General features: G+C 43.0%; 1 protein-coding gene across 2 annotated transcripts in view; it reads left to right on the top strand.

The window, feature by feature from the left end:
• Positions 1–20,733, top strand: part of ITGA4 (integrin subunit alpha 4) — a 224,226-nt gene that overhangs the window by 183,307 nt on the left and 20,186 nt on the right. For both annotated transcript variants that reach the window (XM_063933332.1, XM_063933333.1), the window contains 7 exons: positions 8,682–8,829; positions 10,953–11,051; positions 12,654–12,733; positions 14,373–14,462; positions 18,500–18,587; positions 18,975–19,082; positions 20,491–20,610. In XM_063933332.1, the coding sequence (XP_063789402.1) occupies positions 8,682–8,829; positions 10,953–11,051; positions 12,654–12,733; positions 14,373–14,462; positions 18,500–18,587; positions 18,975–19,082; positions 20,491–20,610 (733 nt within the window). The remainder of the gene's footprint in view (positions 1–8,681; positions 8,830–10,952; positions 11,052–12,653; positions 12,734–14,372; positions 14,463–18,499; positions 18,588–18,974; positions 19,083–20,490; positions 20,611–20,733) is intronic.

The following is a 20,733-nucleotide window of genomic DNA, read 5'->3' as shown; positions in this document are numbered from 1 at the left end:
TAAGCACATATAGAGATAGATTTCATGTAATCTATATGTTAGCTAGCCATCTGCAGATCTACAGGAACTGCAAAGGAGCAATGTATTGAGATCACACACAAATACATTTACAGCATCATTGTGTTATCAACAGGATATCAGCAGACTAACGGGATTCAGTCAAAACGAGGATTAGATTTAACTTGGAAAGAAATGTTTTCCATGCTGATGAGAAACACTGTTAGCTTCCTTTGTTCTTACGCTAAGATAAGATAAATGATTACAAGCTCACAACAATAGTATAAGATTACCTTACGCCAGTGGTAATTATCTGATATACAGATGTAGACAAATTGTACAAGGTAAGAGCCACTGGAACGTGGAGCAGCAGGAGGATGTCAGTCACAGTCTGCAGTTGGGAGTTCACTATTTCCAAACCGCAGCCAACCTTAGGGTTAGGTTCTAGTGTTGGAGAATGCCACAGCCAAACCCCTGTAGGCAGTGCCGTAACTAGGCATTTTAGCACTGTGTGCAAGAAACGACATTGGCGCCCCCCCATGTAAGATAGGGGCAGTGCGCGCCGTAGGCGCGCTAAAAATATATAGGGGCGTGGCTTCATGGGGAAGGGGCGTGGCCACAAAATAATAGCAATTCATACTACGGTGCACAGTAGTCTACATTATTCAAATTACGCTGCACAGTAGCGCCACTACACCAGGTAGAGCCCCTTTTATACATTACAGCAGACAGCGTCCCCCTTTTTACACATTACAGCAGACAGTCTCCCTTTTAACACATTGCGGCAGCCAGTCCCCCTTTTTACACATTGCGGCAGACAGCGTCCCCTTTTTTACACATTACAGCAGACAGCGTCCCCTTTTTTAACATTACGGCAGACAGCGTCCCCGTTTTTACACATTACGGCAGACGGTGTCCCCCTTTATACACATTGCGGCAGCCAGTGCCCCTTTTTACACATTACGGCAGCCAGTCCCCCTTTTTACACATTGCGGTAGCCAGTCCCCCTTTTTACACATTGCGGCAGCCAGTCCCCATTTTTACACATTTCGGCAGCCAGTCCCCCTTTTTACACATTGCGGCAGCCAGGCCCCCTTTTTACACATTGCGGCAGCCAGGCCCCCTTTTTACACATTGCGGCAGCCAGGCCCCCTTTTTACACATTGCAGCAGCCAGGCCCCCTTTTTACACATTGCAGCAGCCAGTCCCCCCTTTTACACATTGCGGCAGCCAGGCCCCCTTTTTACACAGCTTGCAGCTCAGACACATCTGTAAGAAATGAGACCTGCGTTTGTGTCCTCCACATCCCGGCTGCACAGGCTGGTTCTCTGCTGTAGACTATACAAACTGGCAGGCTTTCTGCTTACACTATTTTAGTTTATTTTTTAGCATGTAGATGAATATTGACATTTGTTGTTTATTTTATTTGAAGGCTGAGATTTCTTATTAAAGGTTTGTACACACTAGGCGACATGCTCTATGAGCGACGTCGCCTAGCGTTTCCCCTTCCCGGGCCGGCCGGCGGCAGTGCATACACATTGAGCGATATGACGACCTTATCACTCAGTGATGCCACGTTGCGGCCGGGCCGTGCAGGCAGCGCTTGGACTATAGTCCAGATTGAGCTGCCTACACGGCCGACAGTGAGGGTCGTTAACGACCCACGTTGCCGGCATACACACTGAACGCCGCCGCTCATTTTTCCGGCACGTGAGTATGCTCCTTAAGAGTTGAATTTTTTATCTGTTTTGTAAATAAAATCCTTTTCTCTTATGTCCTAGAGGATACTGGGGTTCCATTTAGTACCATGGGGTATAGACGGGTCCACTAGGAGCCATGGACACTTTAAGAATTTGATAGTGTGGGCTGGCTCCTCCCGCTATGCCCCTCCTACCAGACTCAGTTTAGAGAATGTGCCCAGAGGAGTCGGTCACGCTTATGGAAGCTCCTTTAGAGTTTTCTGCATTTATTTTATATGTTTGTTATTTTCAGGCAGGGCTGGTTGGCACCAGCCTGCCTGCTTCGTGGGACTTAAGGGGGGCAATGGCCATCCTTCTCTCAAAGTATGTCCGTCTCCTCGGGCACAGTTTCCTAGACTGAGTCTGGTAGGAGGGGCATGGAGGGAGGAGCCAGCCCACACTATCAAATTCTTAAAGTGCCCATTGCTCCTAGTGGACCAGTCTATACCCCATGGTACTAAATGGACCCCCAGTATCCTCCACAAACTACGAGAAAAGGATTTACCGGCAGGTAATTAAAATCCTATTTTTTGAAGTCTGTATAAAACATCAAAAAAGAATAGTTATAGGGTTTGTGGTAACATAATTTTAGTTCAAAAGTGCATGAAAAAAAAAAATCATAGTGGAGAATATAAATGAATGCTGGCATGCTTTTTGTTTATAGGATACCTATGGAGACTTCTTAGGAGATAAATAATTTTTTTTCTGACTGTAACTCATAGCCTATATATAACCACTGCTTAGATATACTCTCTAATGGCCCCCATACATCTGAGATGGGTTGGGGCAATGCCTCGAATCCCTGACGGCCGGGTTGGGGTATTGGGAAGATTAAACATGTTTAAAGATCCAGAATCTTGCATTTTTAACATGTTGAATTTCTCTGCTCTCCTGACGGATCACTGATAATTGATGGCCGTTGACAGGTATTTCCAGCAGGGTCAGGGAATCGCCTCTTAGATGTATGGGCGCCATTAGATTGATCGCTATTGTACGATTGCTTACTCTAGTCCAGTGATGGCTAACCTTGACATTCTAGCTGTTGTTGAACTACACATCCCAGCATGCCCTGCATCAGTTTTAGCATGGCCAAAGAGCAAAACTGTAGCAGGGCATGCTGGGATGTGTAGTTCAACAACAGCTGGAGTGTCAAGGTTAACCATCACTTCTAGTCTCTTATGCTGATGTCAGCCACATGAGATGGGGAGGTGTCTTGTCATAGACAACAATACTGTATAAATAATCAGATCCAAAAGGTACTTGTTAGATATCCTGGAGAACTGTTGTAGTATTTGAAATAAATATGTGGATTTTGCATATTAACCGCCCAAAAAAGTCCTTTAAGGAAGACGGTTGTGCCTGCGTATCGTATTTTGGAACACTTTGTATCTGAGGTCTTACTATGCTGAGAATGTTTTCTGCAGTATAAAACAATACAGCATCTTCTTGATATGAGATCAGGTAACTTCTGCACTGAACAGGGAACTTATTCTGGGTACAACAAATTATATATTGCAAGTACATTAGCGGGTGTGTTCACCCGATATGTCTGTGAATTATGTCGATCACAGACATTTTTGCATCGGCCCTGGAACACAGCCGATGCTGATATAGCATGCAGATATATTGGTACATCTAACTGTGTGTACAGCCAACCCGCTGACCGACCTGTTACGCATCTGCAGGAACTGCCGACAGTGGCATTGTGTGTACCCAGCATTATCTACACTAGCCAATGCACAGATGATGTTTTGCATTTTGAGGTTTTGTGCAGTGTCCAAGTGACTGTCCTCCTTGTATTCTTGCTGTCCTATTTTTATTATAATAAGTATATGATTGGCAATGTAGCCACACTCTGCATACCTGTGATGGAGAAGCTGGCAGGGAATGGCATGGGCAGGTCCCTCTGGCTGCCTCCTAGCCACCATGTAATGTGGGGTCTCAGGCAGCCGCCTCCTGATAGGGGGAGCGATTACCCACCCAGGATTTGTCACTGATTATTGGCCCAATTGATTCCCTCTATGGTGGTCATTCCGAGTTGATCGCTAGCTGCAGTCGTTCGCTGTGCAGCGATGAGGCAAAAAAATGGTACTTCTGCGCATGCGGCGCAATGCGCACGTGCGACGTACTATTACAACGAACTATGTAGTTTCTCACAGGGTCTAGCGAAGCTTTTCAGTCGCACTGGCTGCCGCAGAGTGATTGACATGAAGTGGGCATTTCTGGGTGTCCACTGACCGTTTTCTGGGAGTGTTCGGAAAAACGCAGGCGTGCCAGGAAAAACGCAGGCGTGGCTGGGCGGATCCAGGGCGTGTTTGTGACGTCAAAACAGGAACTGAACAGTCCGAAGTGATCACAAGCGCTGAGTAGGTTTTGAGCTACTCTGAAACTGCACAAAAAAACTTTGTAGCCGCTCTGCGATCCTTTCGTTTGCACTTCTGCTAAGCTAAAATACACTCCCAGTGGGCGGCGGCTTAGCGTTTGCACGGCTGCTAAAAACTGCTAGCGAGCGATCAACTCGGAATGACCCCCATTGTACACATCCAATTTTTCTGTTATTACTAATAGTCCATTGTCTATTTGTTCCTGTTTGCAGAGTTCTCATTTTGACCTGGAATCTATTGGGCCTTAGTCAAAAATACATTTATAAAATGTATAAGAGCTCTAGTTCTTAATACAGTAATCAATAACTAGGGAATATAGGATCGGGGAAGTATGTTACCAAATGTAAAAGTATGCAGATCTCCATTAAACCTTGCACATATTATTCACGCTTTAAGCTACAATACAAACATTTCTTAAAGTTAAGAATAAAAAACCCTCTGAAATGTAATTGCTACAGCGCTAGCAATACGTTCCCCTCTAATTTGCTGTTGTCTTGGAACCTGGCTGTTTCTGCAGCGCTTTCACCTTCTGCTGCTGTGTCTGTGCCAGCTGACTCCCTCAGGTGTACTATGAGTAATGCTTTGCTTTCCTGCCAGATCGTTCTATAAATGGCAGTTTATTTACATGGGTTTTTTTTTTTAGATTCCGCTATATATTTTTTTCATATAATTAAAATTAAATAACTGCATCTGCATTTCTATTTTATCCCGTACCTGCTTGTTCTTGTGTTATTTCCATTATTTCATGTTTTTTATAGAAGAAATTAAAATACCATCCAGAAGTTACCGTTATCACTTTCTTTTCTTATTATACGGTACTTTAACTATTTATAAACTGTTAACGACATCCTTATTGAGACACAGCCACACATAAAGGTAAAAGTTTAATAGATAGTAATGCATACCAGTTCATGTCGACATTTTAAAAATGTTGACATTGAGTTAGTGTTTAGGTTAGATGTCTACATTGGGAACATGTTGACATAGCATACATGTCAGTATTATCCCTTCCCAGTCATCACCTGCAGTCCCAAGTTCCTTCTGATGACGTCGGCTAGTGTTTCCCCTCCCGAGCAGGGCAGTCGGCGGCCGCCCGTACAAACTGAGCGATGTGACCGCTCATATCGCTCAGTGACATCACGCAGCGGCCGGCCGTGCATGCAGCTCCTTGACGACAGTCCAGATAGAGCATTCATGCACTGCCAACAGCGACAATCGTTGTTGACTCGCGGAGCCGCACATCGATCGTCGCTGGCGGCATACACACTTGCCAAGAAAATGAGCGACATCGCTCAGGAAGGGGGAATATGAGCGACGTCGCTCATTTTCTCGGCAAGTGTGTATAGGCCTTTAGTTTGGTTATTTAAAACCACTTAACTGGCATGGTCAGATTTCATGCAACTGCGCCGTCCCACCGTTTTTGACGAGGAGATCCGTTCTGCAGATGTGCATAATATAATGTTTAAATATTTAAAAAAAATACTTTTTCAACTTTATTAAATAAAATAAATTTTTAAAAACAATGTTAACGATTTTGAAAGGAAAAATCGTCAGTTAAGTGGTTAAAGTTTGTTACAATTATTTGAAATGTTTGCTGATATGTTTTTGCATATAGATGTTTCTTTCTTGGAGTAAATGTATTGTTTTCTATGAAGTTAGCTGTGTTATTTGTAGGGAAAAGGATGAAATTACACCAAAAAGTGCAAATATAGAAGTCTATTAGTTGCCAAAAGCCAAGTATTTGGGGCTCTTTAAAGGTACCAAATGGCTGATATTTGCATATATTTTTTATAACATTGAAAGAACAATAGAAAGCAAGTGTTTTTCAGTAAATGAATGCTATAGATACATTTGTAGTGCATAAAAATACCTGAAAGTAGATTTTTTTTTCTGTCATTTTTGCCACGTTTAAATAATTGCTAAAAAAAAAAGACCAGTAACTCCTACCTGCAAGCCTAAAACACCCACACAACACCCCAATATACCTGTCCCACATCAATTACCACATTATTCTGCATTTTGCAGAATATCACCCCCAAAACGACATGTCATTATTGGCCAAATTACGGCTAATTAAAAACTGTAGCTCAATGATCATTAGGGTGTGTGTGATAGAAGCTCTGAGCCAAGGGGCTAATTCAGCATGGATCCTAGATGTGCGAAAAATCGCACATCTACAATCCATTACTCTGACATGTGGGGCGACGTATGGCACAGGACAAGTCTGCCCGCATGCTGGGCCCTGCTTCCCTGCACACATGCCAAATCATTGCAAAGATTGTTTCGCATTTTAAAAGTAGCCCTCTGCCTATCCGCATGGCTACCCACCATGTTTTGTGTCGCAGTGGCTGCGTGTGACTGCAGCCCGCCCTGCAAACGGTCCAGACATACTTGAGTTGTCCAGACCCCCCCCCCCTCCCCCAACACCACTGCGACGCCCCCCCCCCCATGAATGCCTCTGCATGTCAGTCAGGTAGAGGTGTTTGCAGATGTGAGATTCTGTCCGCATGCTGGGGCCCTTTGAAGTGTGCACACGCAATCGTACTTGCGTTCCATGCTGAATCGGGCCCCAAGTCCCAACATTGTTACCTTAAAATAGGGATTTTCCCAAACTTTTCACTTGCTATGGGGCTGTGAGAAAAAAAATCTATAAATAGGTTATAGTGGCTAATTTAATCCTCCCCCTTCCCCCCATAGCCTCACTTTTCAACCAGAAGGTAGCAAAGAATACTAAGTGGCCCATTTATCAACAAGTGATAAAACATGTTGTGAATGATAAAACTTGCTGCATATGATAAAGGGTGCCCCAGCCAATCAGCTCCCATGACAGTTAGGAGCTGACCATTTATCATACGCAAAATGTTGATAAATAAACCCTAAATAATATCTTATTACCAATTGGGAGATATATTCTGTGGAACTTCTATTTAAAAACGTTTGACTGATCCCACAATGATGTATACTTGGTTTTCCAGGAACTCTACGCATGGGGATCCGGTCTGAAGATCGACAGTGTCTAGGTCGACAATGTTTAGGTCGACCACTATATGTCGACAGTCACTAGGTCGACATGGATGGAAGGTCGACAGGGTTTCTAGGTCGACATGTGCTAGGTCGACAGGTCTAAAGGTCGACATGAGTTTTTCACATTTTTTTTTCTTTTTTTGAATTTTTCATACTTACCGATCCACGTGGACTACGATTGGAACGGTAAAGTGTGCCGAGCGAAGCGGCAGCGGAGCGAAGGCACCATGCCCGAAGCATGGCGAGGGGACGCGGTGCACTAATTTGGGATCCCGGTCACTGTACGAAGAAAACGACACCAAAAAAAAATAAAAATCCTCATGTCGACCTTTAGACCTGTCGACCTAGCACATGTCGACCTAGAAACCCTGTCGACCTTCCATCCATGTGGACCTAGTGACTGTCGACCTATAGTGGTCGACCTAAACATTGTCGACCTAGACACTGTCGATTTGATGAACCACACCCCTACACCTACCTGAGTCACTTTTTAGTGATTGTAATTGTAAATGTAACAGAGTTCTGACAATACGACACTTAGATGTTGGACCACTATAGTAGGCAACAATGATTTCTTTACTTTCACAAGTCATTGGTTCTGGCATTACTACTGTGACTGAAGGGGAAGTTGTACACAAACAACTATATACAGTAATGGGGGGTATTTATGACATCTGATGGACAAATAAGATGCTGCGTAACCCATAGTAACAAGACATGTAATTTTCTAAACATTATCTGAATAATTGCATAATCTGGTTGTTAGGGGTTACAGCATCTACTTTACTTTGCGTGCCCTATGGTATTATGGGGGTCATTCCGACCTGTTCGCACGCAGTGGTGCGAACGGGTCGGAACTGCGCATGCGCAGCGCCACACCAGAAGAGAGAAGAAAGTGATCGCTAGCGCGATCGCAAGAAGATTGACAGCGGCAAGGCGTTCCAGGGCGGATACTCACCGTTTTCCGGGTGTGGAGATCCGAACGCAGGCTTGTCCAGGCGTATGGAGGGCAGATGTCTGACATCAATCCCGGGACCTTCGTCGCTGGATCCGTCGCACAGGGTAAGTCTGACCCTGGTCTTGTTTTGCAGGAAACTTTTTTAGCATAGCAGGGCTGCACAAGCGATCGCAGCCTTGCTATGCTAAAATACACTCCCCTATAGGCGGCGTCTAGTTGATCGCATGAACAGCAAAAAGTTGCTACGTACGATCAACTCGGAATGAGGGCCAATGTGTCTGATGTAGCTGGAAAAAAAATATTCTCTCTCTGGTGCGAAAACTGAGCACTTAGATCCACAGACACACACGCACAGACATGGTAGGAAAATCTGCTGCCACCGGGCATGTGCAGATGCTCCATTACGCCCTTCATACTGCATGTAGCGGCTGCTGACTAGGCTGTCTGGAAAGGGGGTTTTAGTGCAACTGGAAACCCCTCCTGCATTTGCCTATGCCTTGTATTTTAAATCACATTCCATTTTATTACTAAAATTCACTGTACCACCATTGAATATATATTTCTATGTTCTTTCTGCAGATCTGAAAATAAAACATATCTTGTGCTTGGTGGGATGAAGACTTTAATGATCAATATTTCACTGTACAATGCTGGCAATGATGCTTATCAGTCTACTTTATACATGAAGCTTCCCAAAGGACTGTATTTTATCAAAGTTCTGGATCTGGTAATATTTCTATAGCACACTATCAATAACACTATTGCCCTTATGCAATAAATGAAAAGGCAGAACCAACCCAATTTTGCCTTTTAAATTATTGCCCCTTTAAAAATATGGGCTAACTCGTAGGAACCACTTCCGTACCTGCAACTGGCGGGCTGTTAAATAAAGGGCGGTGTTGCTTTCTTAAGAGAATGATAATATAAAACAAGTAAGAACATTTAAAGTTAGTGTTCTAGATACAAAAACTGAATATCAAACAAAATGAAGCGCTATCATTTTCGATATAATTATTTATTTAAAAATTCAATTGTGATTTTGGATTCTAGATACAAAGTCTCATTGTATGATATCTCTGTTTTATTCACTCATGTAGAAATGGAGCAACGTTAGGCTTTCCGCATGATTGGGTATGTGTTGCCAATCATTCGCAGAGCACCAGCTCCCACTAGCTAAGATACATTGATATGTTACTATTATTATTAGCATTACTAGCCTTAGCAAAGTAACATAATTACATATAAACATAATTATATGCTGAGGCCTAAGCGGAGTGATGAAACAAGATGAGCAAGGGCCCTGCTTGTAACAGCTTACATTGTAAAGGGGAAGAAAAGGAACGGGGTCAGATTAAGGGCCACATGGGCCTGAAAATGATCAAGGGTCTATTGTGAAAAGGGTAGGAGGTGTGGTCAGTGATGTGTGGGCGTGGCCAGTGCCAAGTGGGGTGTACACCCCCTCCACTATCAACCACAAGGTCTCTCTAAAGGAGAGATGTTTCCAACATTTGAGAGAGCTAAAATGGAGAAGTTGCCCATAGCAACCATCTACCACAGTCTATAAAATGACAAGCTGATTGCTTTGGGATACATCTCTACTTTATCTCTCTCATTGAGTGGCAGATGTACTAAGCCCTGGAGAGTGATACAGCGTAGAGCGATAAAGTAGCAGCCAATCAGCTCTTAACTGTCATTTTTCAAATATAGCCCGTACCGTGGCAGTTAGGAGCTGATTGGCTGGTACTTTATCTCTCCCCAAGGCTTAGTACATCACACCTTGAGTCAGAGGTTTGATACATCTCCCTTTAAAGTGTAAAAGTAGAATGATTTCCTTATTTTGTGAGGAAATTACTATTTGAATTCTAATACCTAGAATGATTCTGTCATGATTCTGGGCCTATTGTTATGTGCTGGCCTGGAGCTGTAATCCCATATGCCCCATTGTTAATCTGGCCCTGGGAAGGAGAGGAGTGGGTGTATAGGGAAGGTATAAAGGGGTTAAGGAGGTGGGAGGAAATGAACAGATCAGTTTAGTAGGCATGAGTGAATAGGAGAGTTTTGAGAGAGTGATTGAAGCAATGGCAGTTGGGGAAGAGTCTGGTAGAGTGAGGATATAGAGGATTTAGGGGGACATTTACTAAGCAGTGATAAGAGCGGAGAAGTGAGCCATTGGAGAAGTTGCCCCATCAGCCAATTAGCAGCTCTGTATCATTCTACAGTATGCAAATTATAGATGTTACTTCAGTGCTGATTGGTTGCCATGGGCAACTTCTCCACTGGCTCACTTCTCTGCTCTTATCACTGCTTAGTAAATGTCCCCCTTAGCGAGAGAGCGGGGCTGTGTGTTGTGCTTCAGTGCATGTACGTGAGATAGACAAGGGCTTGCTTTGGCTACTTCAGCTGTAGACAGTGTTATCAGTTATTGGGCGGGATGTACTAAAGGTAAAATGCCTGTTTTCGGACGCGTTTTCATGCCAGGGCTTCGGTGCGGAGGGTAATGCTAGTTTTTGCTGATGTTACCCTATAGAATCCTGTGGACTTCTATCCACATCCTTCTTGAGAGGGATCCAATCAGATCCCTCCCAGATTATTAGTAAAAAGTCAGTGAGACCTACTGTAAGTAGAAAAGCAAAGGTAGAAATATAGCCACACAGCTACAACAATACAGTGGGCAATAAAAGGAGAAATGATGGAGTGTATTTAGGTAGCAAATAGTTTAGAACTAGAGCTAGAAAGTAAACAAATACTATTTAAGTAAATGAGCGGGTAGAATAAAGACAATTTTAAAAAAAATACTAGTTTGTCATATTTTTTTCACCTTCATTTTTATTGGTTCTCCTTTACATCCAGGTGGAAAAACAGATAAACTGTGCAGTTAATAAAGAAGAAAATCAATTGACAAGTCTGAGCTGCAACATCGGTCATCTGTATATCGATTCGCTCTCAAAGGTCTGTTCACAAATAGTCACCCGTGCCTTTTATTTAGGGGAATAAAGGTGAAATAGTTCTGGCTTCTCTACATATAACACACATTATCAGGAGCAGGTCAGTGGCTTTGATAATGTAGATCTCGCTTCACAACTCTTTAGAATCAGCATTTTAGATGAGAGATTAGCAATTGGCTTCATAATGGTGTAGCTGTGTAGTAGTGTGGTGTGACTATGTACATTGCTCACACATATAAATATTACACCCATGAGTGTCATATAGGGAGGTTTGATTCATTTCCCCCTGTAGATCATTGTACAGTAGTGTCCCTAATATCTGATGAGCCCAATAACTCTCTGAAATGTTGTGTTTTTGAACAACAGACATGAGATGTATTACTGTGACATAGCGTAACAATACTGGGCGTAACCTACAGAGGGCAGCATGAATCAGTTTGCGTAGGAGTGGCTAGATTTGAAGGGAAAGAAATATGCAAAACCTGTGGGACGCGTTTGGCACAGTGAGGGTGTGAGGTATCCAATCAGTGAAAAGAGTGGAGAATGGACCAATGGAGAAGTTGCCCATAGAAACCAATCAGCTTCCAGGTTACAAATTATCAAATACATGCTATAAAAATGATATGTACAAGCTGATTGGTCCACTTTTTCACTAATTTCACTGATTCAACCCCATAAGTACGAAAGTTCAGACAGAGTTCAGACATAAATCAGTAATGAACCAATGTCTGTACTGTTAAAAAATATATATTTTTACATGAATAAAAGGTTTCCCAAACCTAAAACATCACAAGTACCACTTAAATAACTTAAATATATCACATAAAACATATATGTAGACAGAATAAAGTATACAAAAATAATATTTAAAAAGCATGTAAAATACCAACAATAAAAAAACAACACAATTTCAAATATACTGTAGGCCGATATCCCAGAGTTACTAGGATTGAATTACAGCATGCACCAATCAGAATGAAAACCTGAAGATGTAATACTGTATATGCTTTGGATAAAGTGATCACTCACCAGGGTGCAGGTGGTACATATATAGGAGCACAGTCCAGAGAAGTGCACTAATGCAGCTGCAGCTGTGGTTGTGTAAACAGCAACTGTGTGAAAATATGCAAATGCTGCAGCCGCCTGGATTTATATTTAGGCGCGTCCACAGGCGGCTTTGCGAGTCCCAGCGGCTGCGTACATAGAAGTAACATTTGTCGCAGGTTAGTTGATTATCAGACTTTTGCGTAGCCCTGTGGTTGCGCAGCCTGGCCGCAGGATGTGAGACGCCGGAGTCGCTGTTACTAAGTACGAGATTGCAGTCGCAGGCTGAGACAGGTCCTGAAAACGGTCACGACCCGCTGAGTTTTTGCCGCTACTCCCCAGAAACCGCCCCCATACTGTCCCTGACCGTCAATCACTTTGCAAATAAATGCTCTCTGCAACCGCCATTGCAAGACCGCAGTGCGGCTTAGATACATGCGTAGTTGCCAGATATTCTCTCAGCTGTGTATAAATCAGGTTTGCGTCCATCTCTGAATCCGACGCAGTCAATTAAATATAAGAAGCATTTTTGAGAAAAACTAACCTATTTTTATTTCCACAGCAAGAATTTTCTTTCCTATTGGATTCAAGCTCCCTCAGCACAGCGGAAGACGACCTTGTAATTAATGTAACTGTGAAATGGTAAATGTCCATATTTAATTTTATTAAGTGCGCCCTTTTGGTACTAGATATGGCTCTTTGCACCCAGAATAACCTGATTTACTCGTAGCATTGGATCCATAAGGTGCAGGAAGCATTCTATAGAGACTCTGGTACATGCTGATATGATAGCTTGTTGATAGCAGTTGCGTAGATTTGTCCGCTGTACATTCACGCTGCAAATCTCAGGGTCCACTGCATCCTTAAGGTTCTTGGTTGCATTGAGATCTGGTGACATTGCAGGCCTTTGGAGTACAATTCATTTGCTGCCATGGTCAAGGAACCAGATTGAGGTGTGCTGTGTGACATGGCGAGTTATCCTGCTGGAAGTAGCCATAAGAAGTTGGTTAGACTGGCTATATAGGGATGATTACAACCAGTAACAATATTCAGGCTGTGTCATTTAAACGATGCTCAGTTGGTATTAAGAAACTAAAGTGTGCCAACAAAAATATTCTCCACACCATTACACCAACTTGAAGGCAATATTAGTTAAAATGTCAGATGTTCCTGTGCCCAGTGCAGCCTCAGATTCATGTTCTTAGCTGACTGGAGTAAAAGAACACACTGCGTCCTTCTGCTAATGTTCCCTTAAAATGTCCAGTATGATGCGCGTTTAGAGATACAGTAGTCTTCTGCGTACCACTACTGAAACGCATAATTTTTTTCTGTTACGGTCACCTTGACCCAGTTTGGTCATTCTCCTCTTACCTCTCATTACCAAAGGTGTTTTTCCTCACAGGACTGCTGCTCAATTGATGTTGGGTTTTATTTTTGAGCACAACCCTCAGTAAACGCTGGAGACTGTTCTATTTGAAAGTACCAGGAGATCAATAGTTTCAGAGATAAGTACCCTGTCTGGCACCAACAACCATTCCACGGTTGAAGTCCCTTAGATACATTTCTCCCCCATTCTGGTGCTGCGTCTGAACATCAAATTAACCTCTTGACTATTCTTCTCTACATTGAGTCACTGCCATGTGATTGACTGATTAGAGATTTGCACTAACAAGCAGGTGTACCTAATAAAAGTGGCCGCTGAGTGTACAGATACATAATTGCCATATGAGAAGCCATATATGTTATTTAATGAGGTGAAGACTGACAAACCAGGGCCGGATTAAGGTTGGTGAGGGCTCCTGGGCAACTAACTTGTGGGGTACCCTACCAACAATGGTGTCACTATGATATGCTGGAGATGTATTTAAAAGTGAATCTATAATATGTTGAACACACAGTAGAGCCCCCAGTTAATATTATCTAAACAGAGTCCCAGTCCACAAATGCCACAGTGCCCACCATAGTGCCCCCCACCCTGGTGATGTACGGTAGCTATGTATCAAGGGCTCCCTAGTCTGTGGGGGCTCCTGGGCGACCACGGCACTTGCCCTGTTTGTTGGTAATCCAGGACACTGAGACAAGTCATTAGCTACAGTAGTATTTGAAATGACTCCAGATAACCTTTTTTTGTCATACTTAAAACACCAAAATAAATTCAACCTAAAAAGGCATGCTGTTTTATTGTCTTATTAGTACTTTAGCTGCTTGTTCCGTAGATGCAGTTACAAAAAGAGAAAATGTATCATCAGTTTCATGTTTCTGTATTGTATTTAACCCACAGTGACAATGAGGTAGATGAAAGCACACTGGGAAATAATGAAGCAATTTTCCTCATACCAACAAGATACGAGGTCGGCGTCAATGTAATTGGGTAAGTCACTGGTAGACTATTAACCTGTCACCCTACTGTCTGCCTGTAAGAATACTGTATTATCCGATGGGTCAGCAACATATAGGAATTCAGTGTTCCCTACAACAACAGTAACAATTAGTGATGTGCAGGTCTCACAGCCCACTGACTGAAGTACAGTATTATTATATGAGTGGGTCATCATATAACATATGCCAATCATAATTATTCCTTAAAGAACCTATTGAGAGCCTGTACTGACAGTTGATACGGCAAAAGGCTTTGTAGAGCAAATATGCCCAATACTAGTGATCGTTCCCCAAGCCTGCCCCTCTAGCCAATGCTCCATTCCAATTACTTTTAAATGGAAAAATACTTGTTTTGTAAAGAATAAATATATATACCTGTAATACAAATGAATAAAGTAATTATAATTAACATAAAGTTGCAAGAAAAAGTATGTGAACCCTTCGGATTTGTGCATAAATTGGTCATAAAATGTGTTCTGATCTTCATCTAAGTCACAATAGACAAACACAGTCTGCTGAAACTAATACCACACAAACAATTATATGTTCTCATGTTTTATTGAACACACCATGTAAACATTCACAGTGCAGGGTGGACAAAGTATGTGAACCCTTGGATTTAATAACTGGTTGACCCTCCTTTGGCAGCAATAACCTCAACCAAACGTTTCCTATAGTTGCATATCAGACCAACGGTCAGGGGGAATTTTGGACCATTCCTCTTTACATAACTGTTTCAGTTCAGCAATATTCTTGGGTTGTCTGGTGTGAATCGCTCTCTTGAGGTCATGCCACAGCATCTCAATTGGGTTGAGGTCAGGACTCTGACTGGGCCACTCCAGAAGGCGTATTTTCTTCTGTCGAAGCCATTCTGTTGTTGATCTACTCCTGTGCTTTGGGTCGTTGTCCTGTTGCATCACCCATCTTCTGTTGAGCTTCAGCGAGAGATTTAAAAAGATAGAGAGTGCGCTGTCAATGGCAGCCCGTACAGGGGAGGTCAACTCCCTTAGATAGATAAACAAAGAAAAAAAGGGGAAGTACTGGCGCCGGCTGTTATTTCAAATAAAGGAACAATTTCGCCAATAACACAGTAAAATAAGTATATGGTTTATTTCACATTAATAAAATGAGGTTTTCTAGTCCTCTATTGGTAAAAATCAGAACACTATAAAAATTCAATATCGTGAATGCAAGTACCACTATTTTTCCCTTTGGTAATTGGTAGCACACAGTTTCTGGCTAGGACTCAATTCCACATATGCTCACAAGTTCATTTGAAGATCAATGTTACCAGATCCTTCAGGAATAGTCCTCTAGCTCTCTCAAATGCCAGAGATCCAAGTTGCAATCGGGGGCAGGTCCAGATCCACAGATACTTGTGTTGGAATTAATCCGGTGGATGCAAAAGAGTCCAAGAAAAGGGCCAGTGGTGTGGACGGGTGTGGTATGGTATGCCGGCGGCCGGGCTCCCGGCCGGCATACCAACAGCGTGGTGAGCACAAATGAGCCCCTTGCGGGCTCGGTGGCGCGTATTTATTCTTCCTCCAGGGGGGTCGTGGAAAAAACTGTCGGTATGCCGGCTGTCGGGATTCCGGCGCCGGGATACTGTGCGCCGGGATCCCGACAGTCGGCAAGCTGAAGATTACCCGTGTGGACAAAGGGTTCAGCAATTGTGGTCCTGCAGAAGGATCTGGTAACATTGATCTTCAAATGAACTTGTGAGCAATAGCATATGTAGAATTGAGTCTTAGACAGAAACTGTGTGTTACCAATTACCAAAGGGAAAAATAGTGGTACTTGCATTCACGATATTGAATTTTTATAGTGTTCTTCTTTTTACCAATAGAGGACTAGAAAACCTAATTTTATTAATGTGAAATAAACCATATACTTATTTTACTGTGTTATTGGTGAAATTGTTCCTTTATTTGAATGAACAGCCAGTACCAGTACTTCCCCTTTTTTTTTGTTGAGCTTAAATCGTTGGACGGGTGGCCTTAAGTTCTCCTGCAAAATGTCTTGATAAACTTGGGAATTCATTTTTCTGTCGATGATAGCAATCTGTCCAGGCCCTGAAGCAGCAAAGCAGCCCCAAACCATGATGCCCCCTCCACCATACTTCACAGTTGGGATGAGGTTTTGATGTTGGTGTGCTGTGCCTTTTTTTCTCCACACATAGTGTTGTGTGTTCCTTCAAAACAACTCAACTTTTGTTTCATCTGTCCACAGAATATTTTGCCAGTAGTGCTGTGGAACATTCAGGTGCTCTTTTGCAAACTTCAAACGTGCAGCAATGTTTTATTTGGACAGCAGTGGCTTCCTCCGTGGTATCCTCCCATGAACTCCATTCTTGTTCAGTGTTTTACATATGGTAGATTCGTCAACAGAGATGTTAGCATGTGCCAGAGATTTCTGTAAGTCTTTAGCTGACACTCTAGGATTCTTCTTCACTTCATTGAGCATTTTGTGCTGTGCTCTTGCAGTCATGTTTACAGGACACCCACTCCTAGGGAGAGTAGTAACAGTACTGAACTTTCTCCATTTATAGACAATTTGTCTTACCGTGGTCTGATGAACATCAAGGCTTTTAGAGATACTTTTGTAACCCTTTCCAGCTTTATGCAAGTCAACAATTCTTAATCGTAGGTCTTCTGAGAGCTCTTTTCTGCGAGGCATGGTTCAAATCAGGCATTGCTTCTTGAGTACTGCAAACTCAAAACTGGTGTGTGTAAAGGGCAGGGCAGCTTTACCCAACACCTCCAATCTCATCTCATTGATTGGACTCCAGGTTGGCTGACTCCTGACTCAAATTAGCTCTTGGAGAAGTAATTAGCCTAGGGGTTCACATACTTTGTCCGCCCTGCACTGTGAATGTTTACATGGTGTGTTCAATAAAAACATGAGAACATATAATTGTTTGTGTGGTATTAGTTTCAGCAGACTGTGTTTGTCTATTGTTGTGACTTACATGAAGTTCAGAACACATTTTATGACCAATTTATGCACAAATCCAGGAAATTCCAAAGGGTTCACATACTTTTTCTTGCAACTGTAAAACCAGTTCTAAAATGATCTACATCTTTGTCTGGTGCTGCCTTAGGGTTTAACTGATTTGTCTAAATGGTGAAAACACACAGGTACACAAGAGCAGAGCCGCTGAGACATTGGGTGGGTCTGGGTACTTGTGGGGGTGTGGCCACTGGAGAGGGCATGGCTAAGCCCCATCATTTTCCTATGGTGTGTGGCACTAGAGTTCCCATAGCTGTATTGCTTCCCGTTATGCTTCTGGGAGGATCCAGTCAGGATCCTGGTTGTCGGGATCCCGCCAGTTGAAGCTCCTCAGAATGCCGGCGGACAAGATTCACAAACCCACTGCCGGGATTCCGACAGCCAGGATTCCGAATGAGCATATGCCGCTTTGCTGGAGAGGCAAGCCGTGTGTGTGTGTGTGGGGGGGGGGGGGGGGAAGTGTTAGGCTGCGGGCCAGAGGGGTTAGGTTTAGGCTGCGGGAGGAAGGGGGATTAGGGTTAGGCAACCCCAGGGAGGGTTAGGCTGCCAGGGAGGGAGGGTTAGGTTTAGACTGCGGGGAGGGGTGGTTAGGGTTAGGCTGCCTGGGGTGAAGGGAGGGTTAGGCTGCAGGGAGGGGGGTTAGGCTGCTGGGAGGTGGGGTTAGGTTTAGGCGCCACCAGGGAGGGTTGGGATGGGGAGGAGGTTTAGCCTGGGGTAGGGAGGGTTAGGGGGGTATTGGGGACAGGTAAGTATACTTAACTTTCCCCTGTCGGGATTCTCACCATTGGGATGCTGCGGTCGGTATTCTGTCGGCATCCCGATTGCAGCCATTTATACCAAACCGGATTCTGGACTACAAATCCACATGAGCGGTTTGCTATACTGCATAGACAGTAATGTCCAGGTCACAAGTAACTGCAGAAATGTTTTGTTGTAGCTCTGTATGACATCAGCCATAGAGAAATGTGATTTTGCACAATTTATAAATTACAATTAATAACTTTGCTTTCTTATTTTTAGTTCTGTGTCTCCGGTATTATTTGTCTATGGACCGTCTGAAGTTGAGAACAATTTGTGTGTGAAAGAAACAGTAAAGTACACATTCAATGTAAGGATTAAAAGTCCGATTTATAAATACTATTTCTATATGAATAAAGACTGAATAGTAGAAACCTATGTAATGTCTATATAGTAACAGATGATTATTTTACTGGTCAGCTTTCACTGTACGCTATTGTTGCTAATATCTGCAAATATCACGTCATATAAATTTACTGACTAAACATTTTGAGGGAAATTTGTTTTCAAATTACACTTGACAAATAGTTTTGTGGGGTATAGAAATAAATACAGTTTTCTATGTAGATAAAACTAATCAGAACACCAACATTTATTTCCAATGTTTGTTTGTTTTTTTTGCACTAGACTTCCTACTTAAGATTTATAAAAATGTCATTCATCCCGTCAACTGATATCCTTTTATATTTCAATTAAGGTGATTAACGTTGGGCCAAGTCTTCTTCCTAAGGCAATGTTTGAGATTATGCTGCCCAACACCTTTGCGCCAAGTGACATTAAGCTGTTTAATATTCTGGATGTCAGCGTAAGTACCGTACAATGTCATTTTGTTAATGGGCAGGAGAAATGTCTACTTAGGCCTTGTTTTTACAGAGTTCCTGCACTATTCCATGCATGGCTTGCCAACCCTTGAAAATTATTTTTTAGTGTCCGTATTATAAAGAATTACTGACATCCAGCAGTTTTTACTGACTCATTAGAATTTGTCCAGGACTCAAGGAATAAACAAAGACTGCTCAGGGATTGTAAATAAGGGGTTGCACAACATGACACCATCTCGGAATCATTGTGTAGCACTGCTGTGTGTGTTATTGTAAGATGGGGTTGGGTTTTTCTGGACTTTTATATTTACTGACATTCAAAAATGTTACTTATGTTTTCTGACACTAAGTCATTCTGCTTAAAGTTTGCTTGCCAAGATATGCAAGTACCTGGAATGCATACGGGAGACCGTCAGCTGGGATGCCGGCAGTCAGTAAACCGACAGCGGCATCCCATAGCCGAATCCCCTCGCAGGTTCGGTGTGCTCACCACGCTTCGGGACCAGTGATAAGCTTCGCTCGCCACAGGGTATATTCCCACTTGGGTGGTGGTGTGGAAAACTTGGATTGCAGTCGGGATTCCGACTGCCAGCATTTCCATTGCTGTCAGGATTCCGGCGTTGGTATTGGGATCACGACAGGCGGTATATTTTCCACATTCCGTGTTCCAATGCTGCTCACAAATGAATTCACCAAAAGTATATATTGAATTAATGGTAACGCAATAAAAATAAATAAAAAAATAAAGTCTGCGCATAAAGGATCCCCAACAAATATGTGTTATGAATAAAAATCTGTAAAAGAGTGATAAGATTTGAATCATGGTTAAGCCCCCTACAGATTCGGCGATCCGCCGCCTATCTGCCCGACGGCGGATACGGCCAACGAGAGACCAGGCGGCGGGGGGGCAGTGACGGGGGGAGTGAAGTTTCTTCCCTCCCGCGTCACCCGGCTCCATAGCACTGCATGCTAATATGGATGAGATTGTCCATATTGGCCTGCATGCATAAGCGACGGGGCACCAACGATGAACGAGCGCGGGCCGTGCATCATTCATCGTTGGTACCTACACACTGACCGATATGAACAAGTTCTCGTTCATTAATGAATGAGAACGTTCATATCGTTCTGTGTTATCTGCCAGTGTGTAGGGCTCATTAGAATTAAGATATGGGTTAGTGTCAGTGGCTGCTCCGGGGTTGGTGAAACCTGCTGCGGCCTAGAGACCCCCAGTAACTTCTGTTATAAAACACACCTAATATTTTCATGTGGCTGCTTCTTTAATTGACTGTACTTTTCAATGAAATGATTTGCAACTGATTGCTTCATCTATACAGTAATAGCGTATACAAATGTTCGTTATATGAATCCATGTCTTGTGCTTCCTTTCAGACTACTGCAGGACAGTGCACCTTTAAATCTGATACAAATGTCTGTGACAATCCGCAAAGCAGTAAAACAATATTTGGCGAGCTAGTGACCTTCTTTTCCAGGTCGGGGAGACGGCATTTGGTAAGTGTTAGATTCTGTAATCATGTTATCTTACTGTTTTATTAAATATGAAGACTTCCATTCTACCAGTCAGTCGCCCATTCCCAACTGGCAGCACAATGGGTGTCCAAGACTGGGGAACAA

This window comes from Pseudophryne corroboree, chromosome 7, assembly GCF_028390025.1.
Source record: "Pseudophryne corroboree isolate aPseCor3 chromosome 7, aPseCor3.hap2, whole genome shotgun sequence".
NCBI lineage: Eukaryota > Metazoa > Chordata > Amphibia > Anura > Myobatrachidae > Pseudophryne > Pseudophryne corroboree.
The sequence above is the reverse complement of the archived record's forward strand: the minus strand, read 5'-3'. Positions and strand labels throughout refer to the sequence as shown.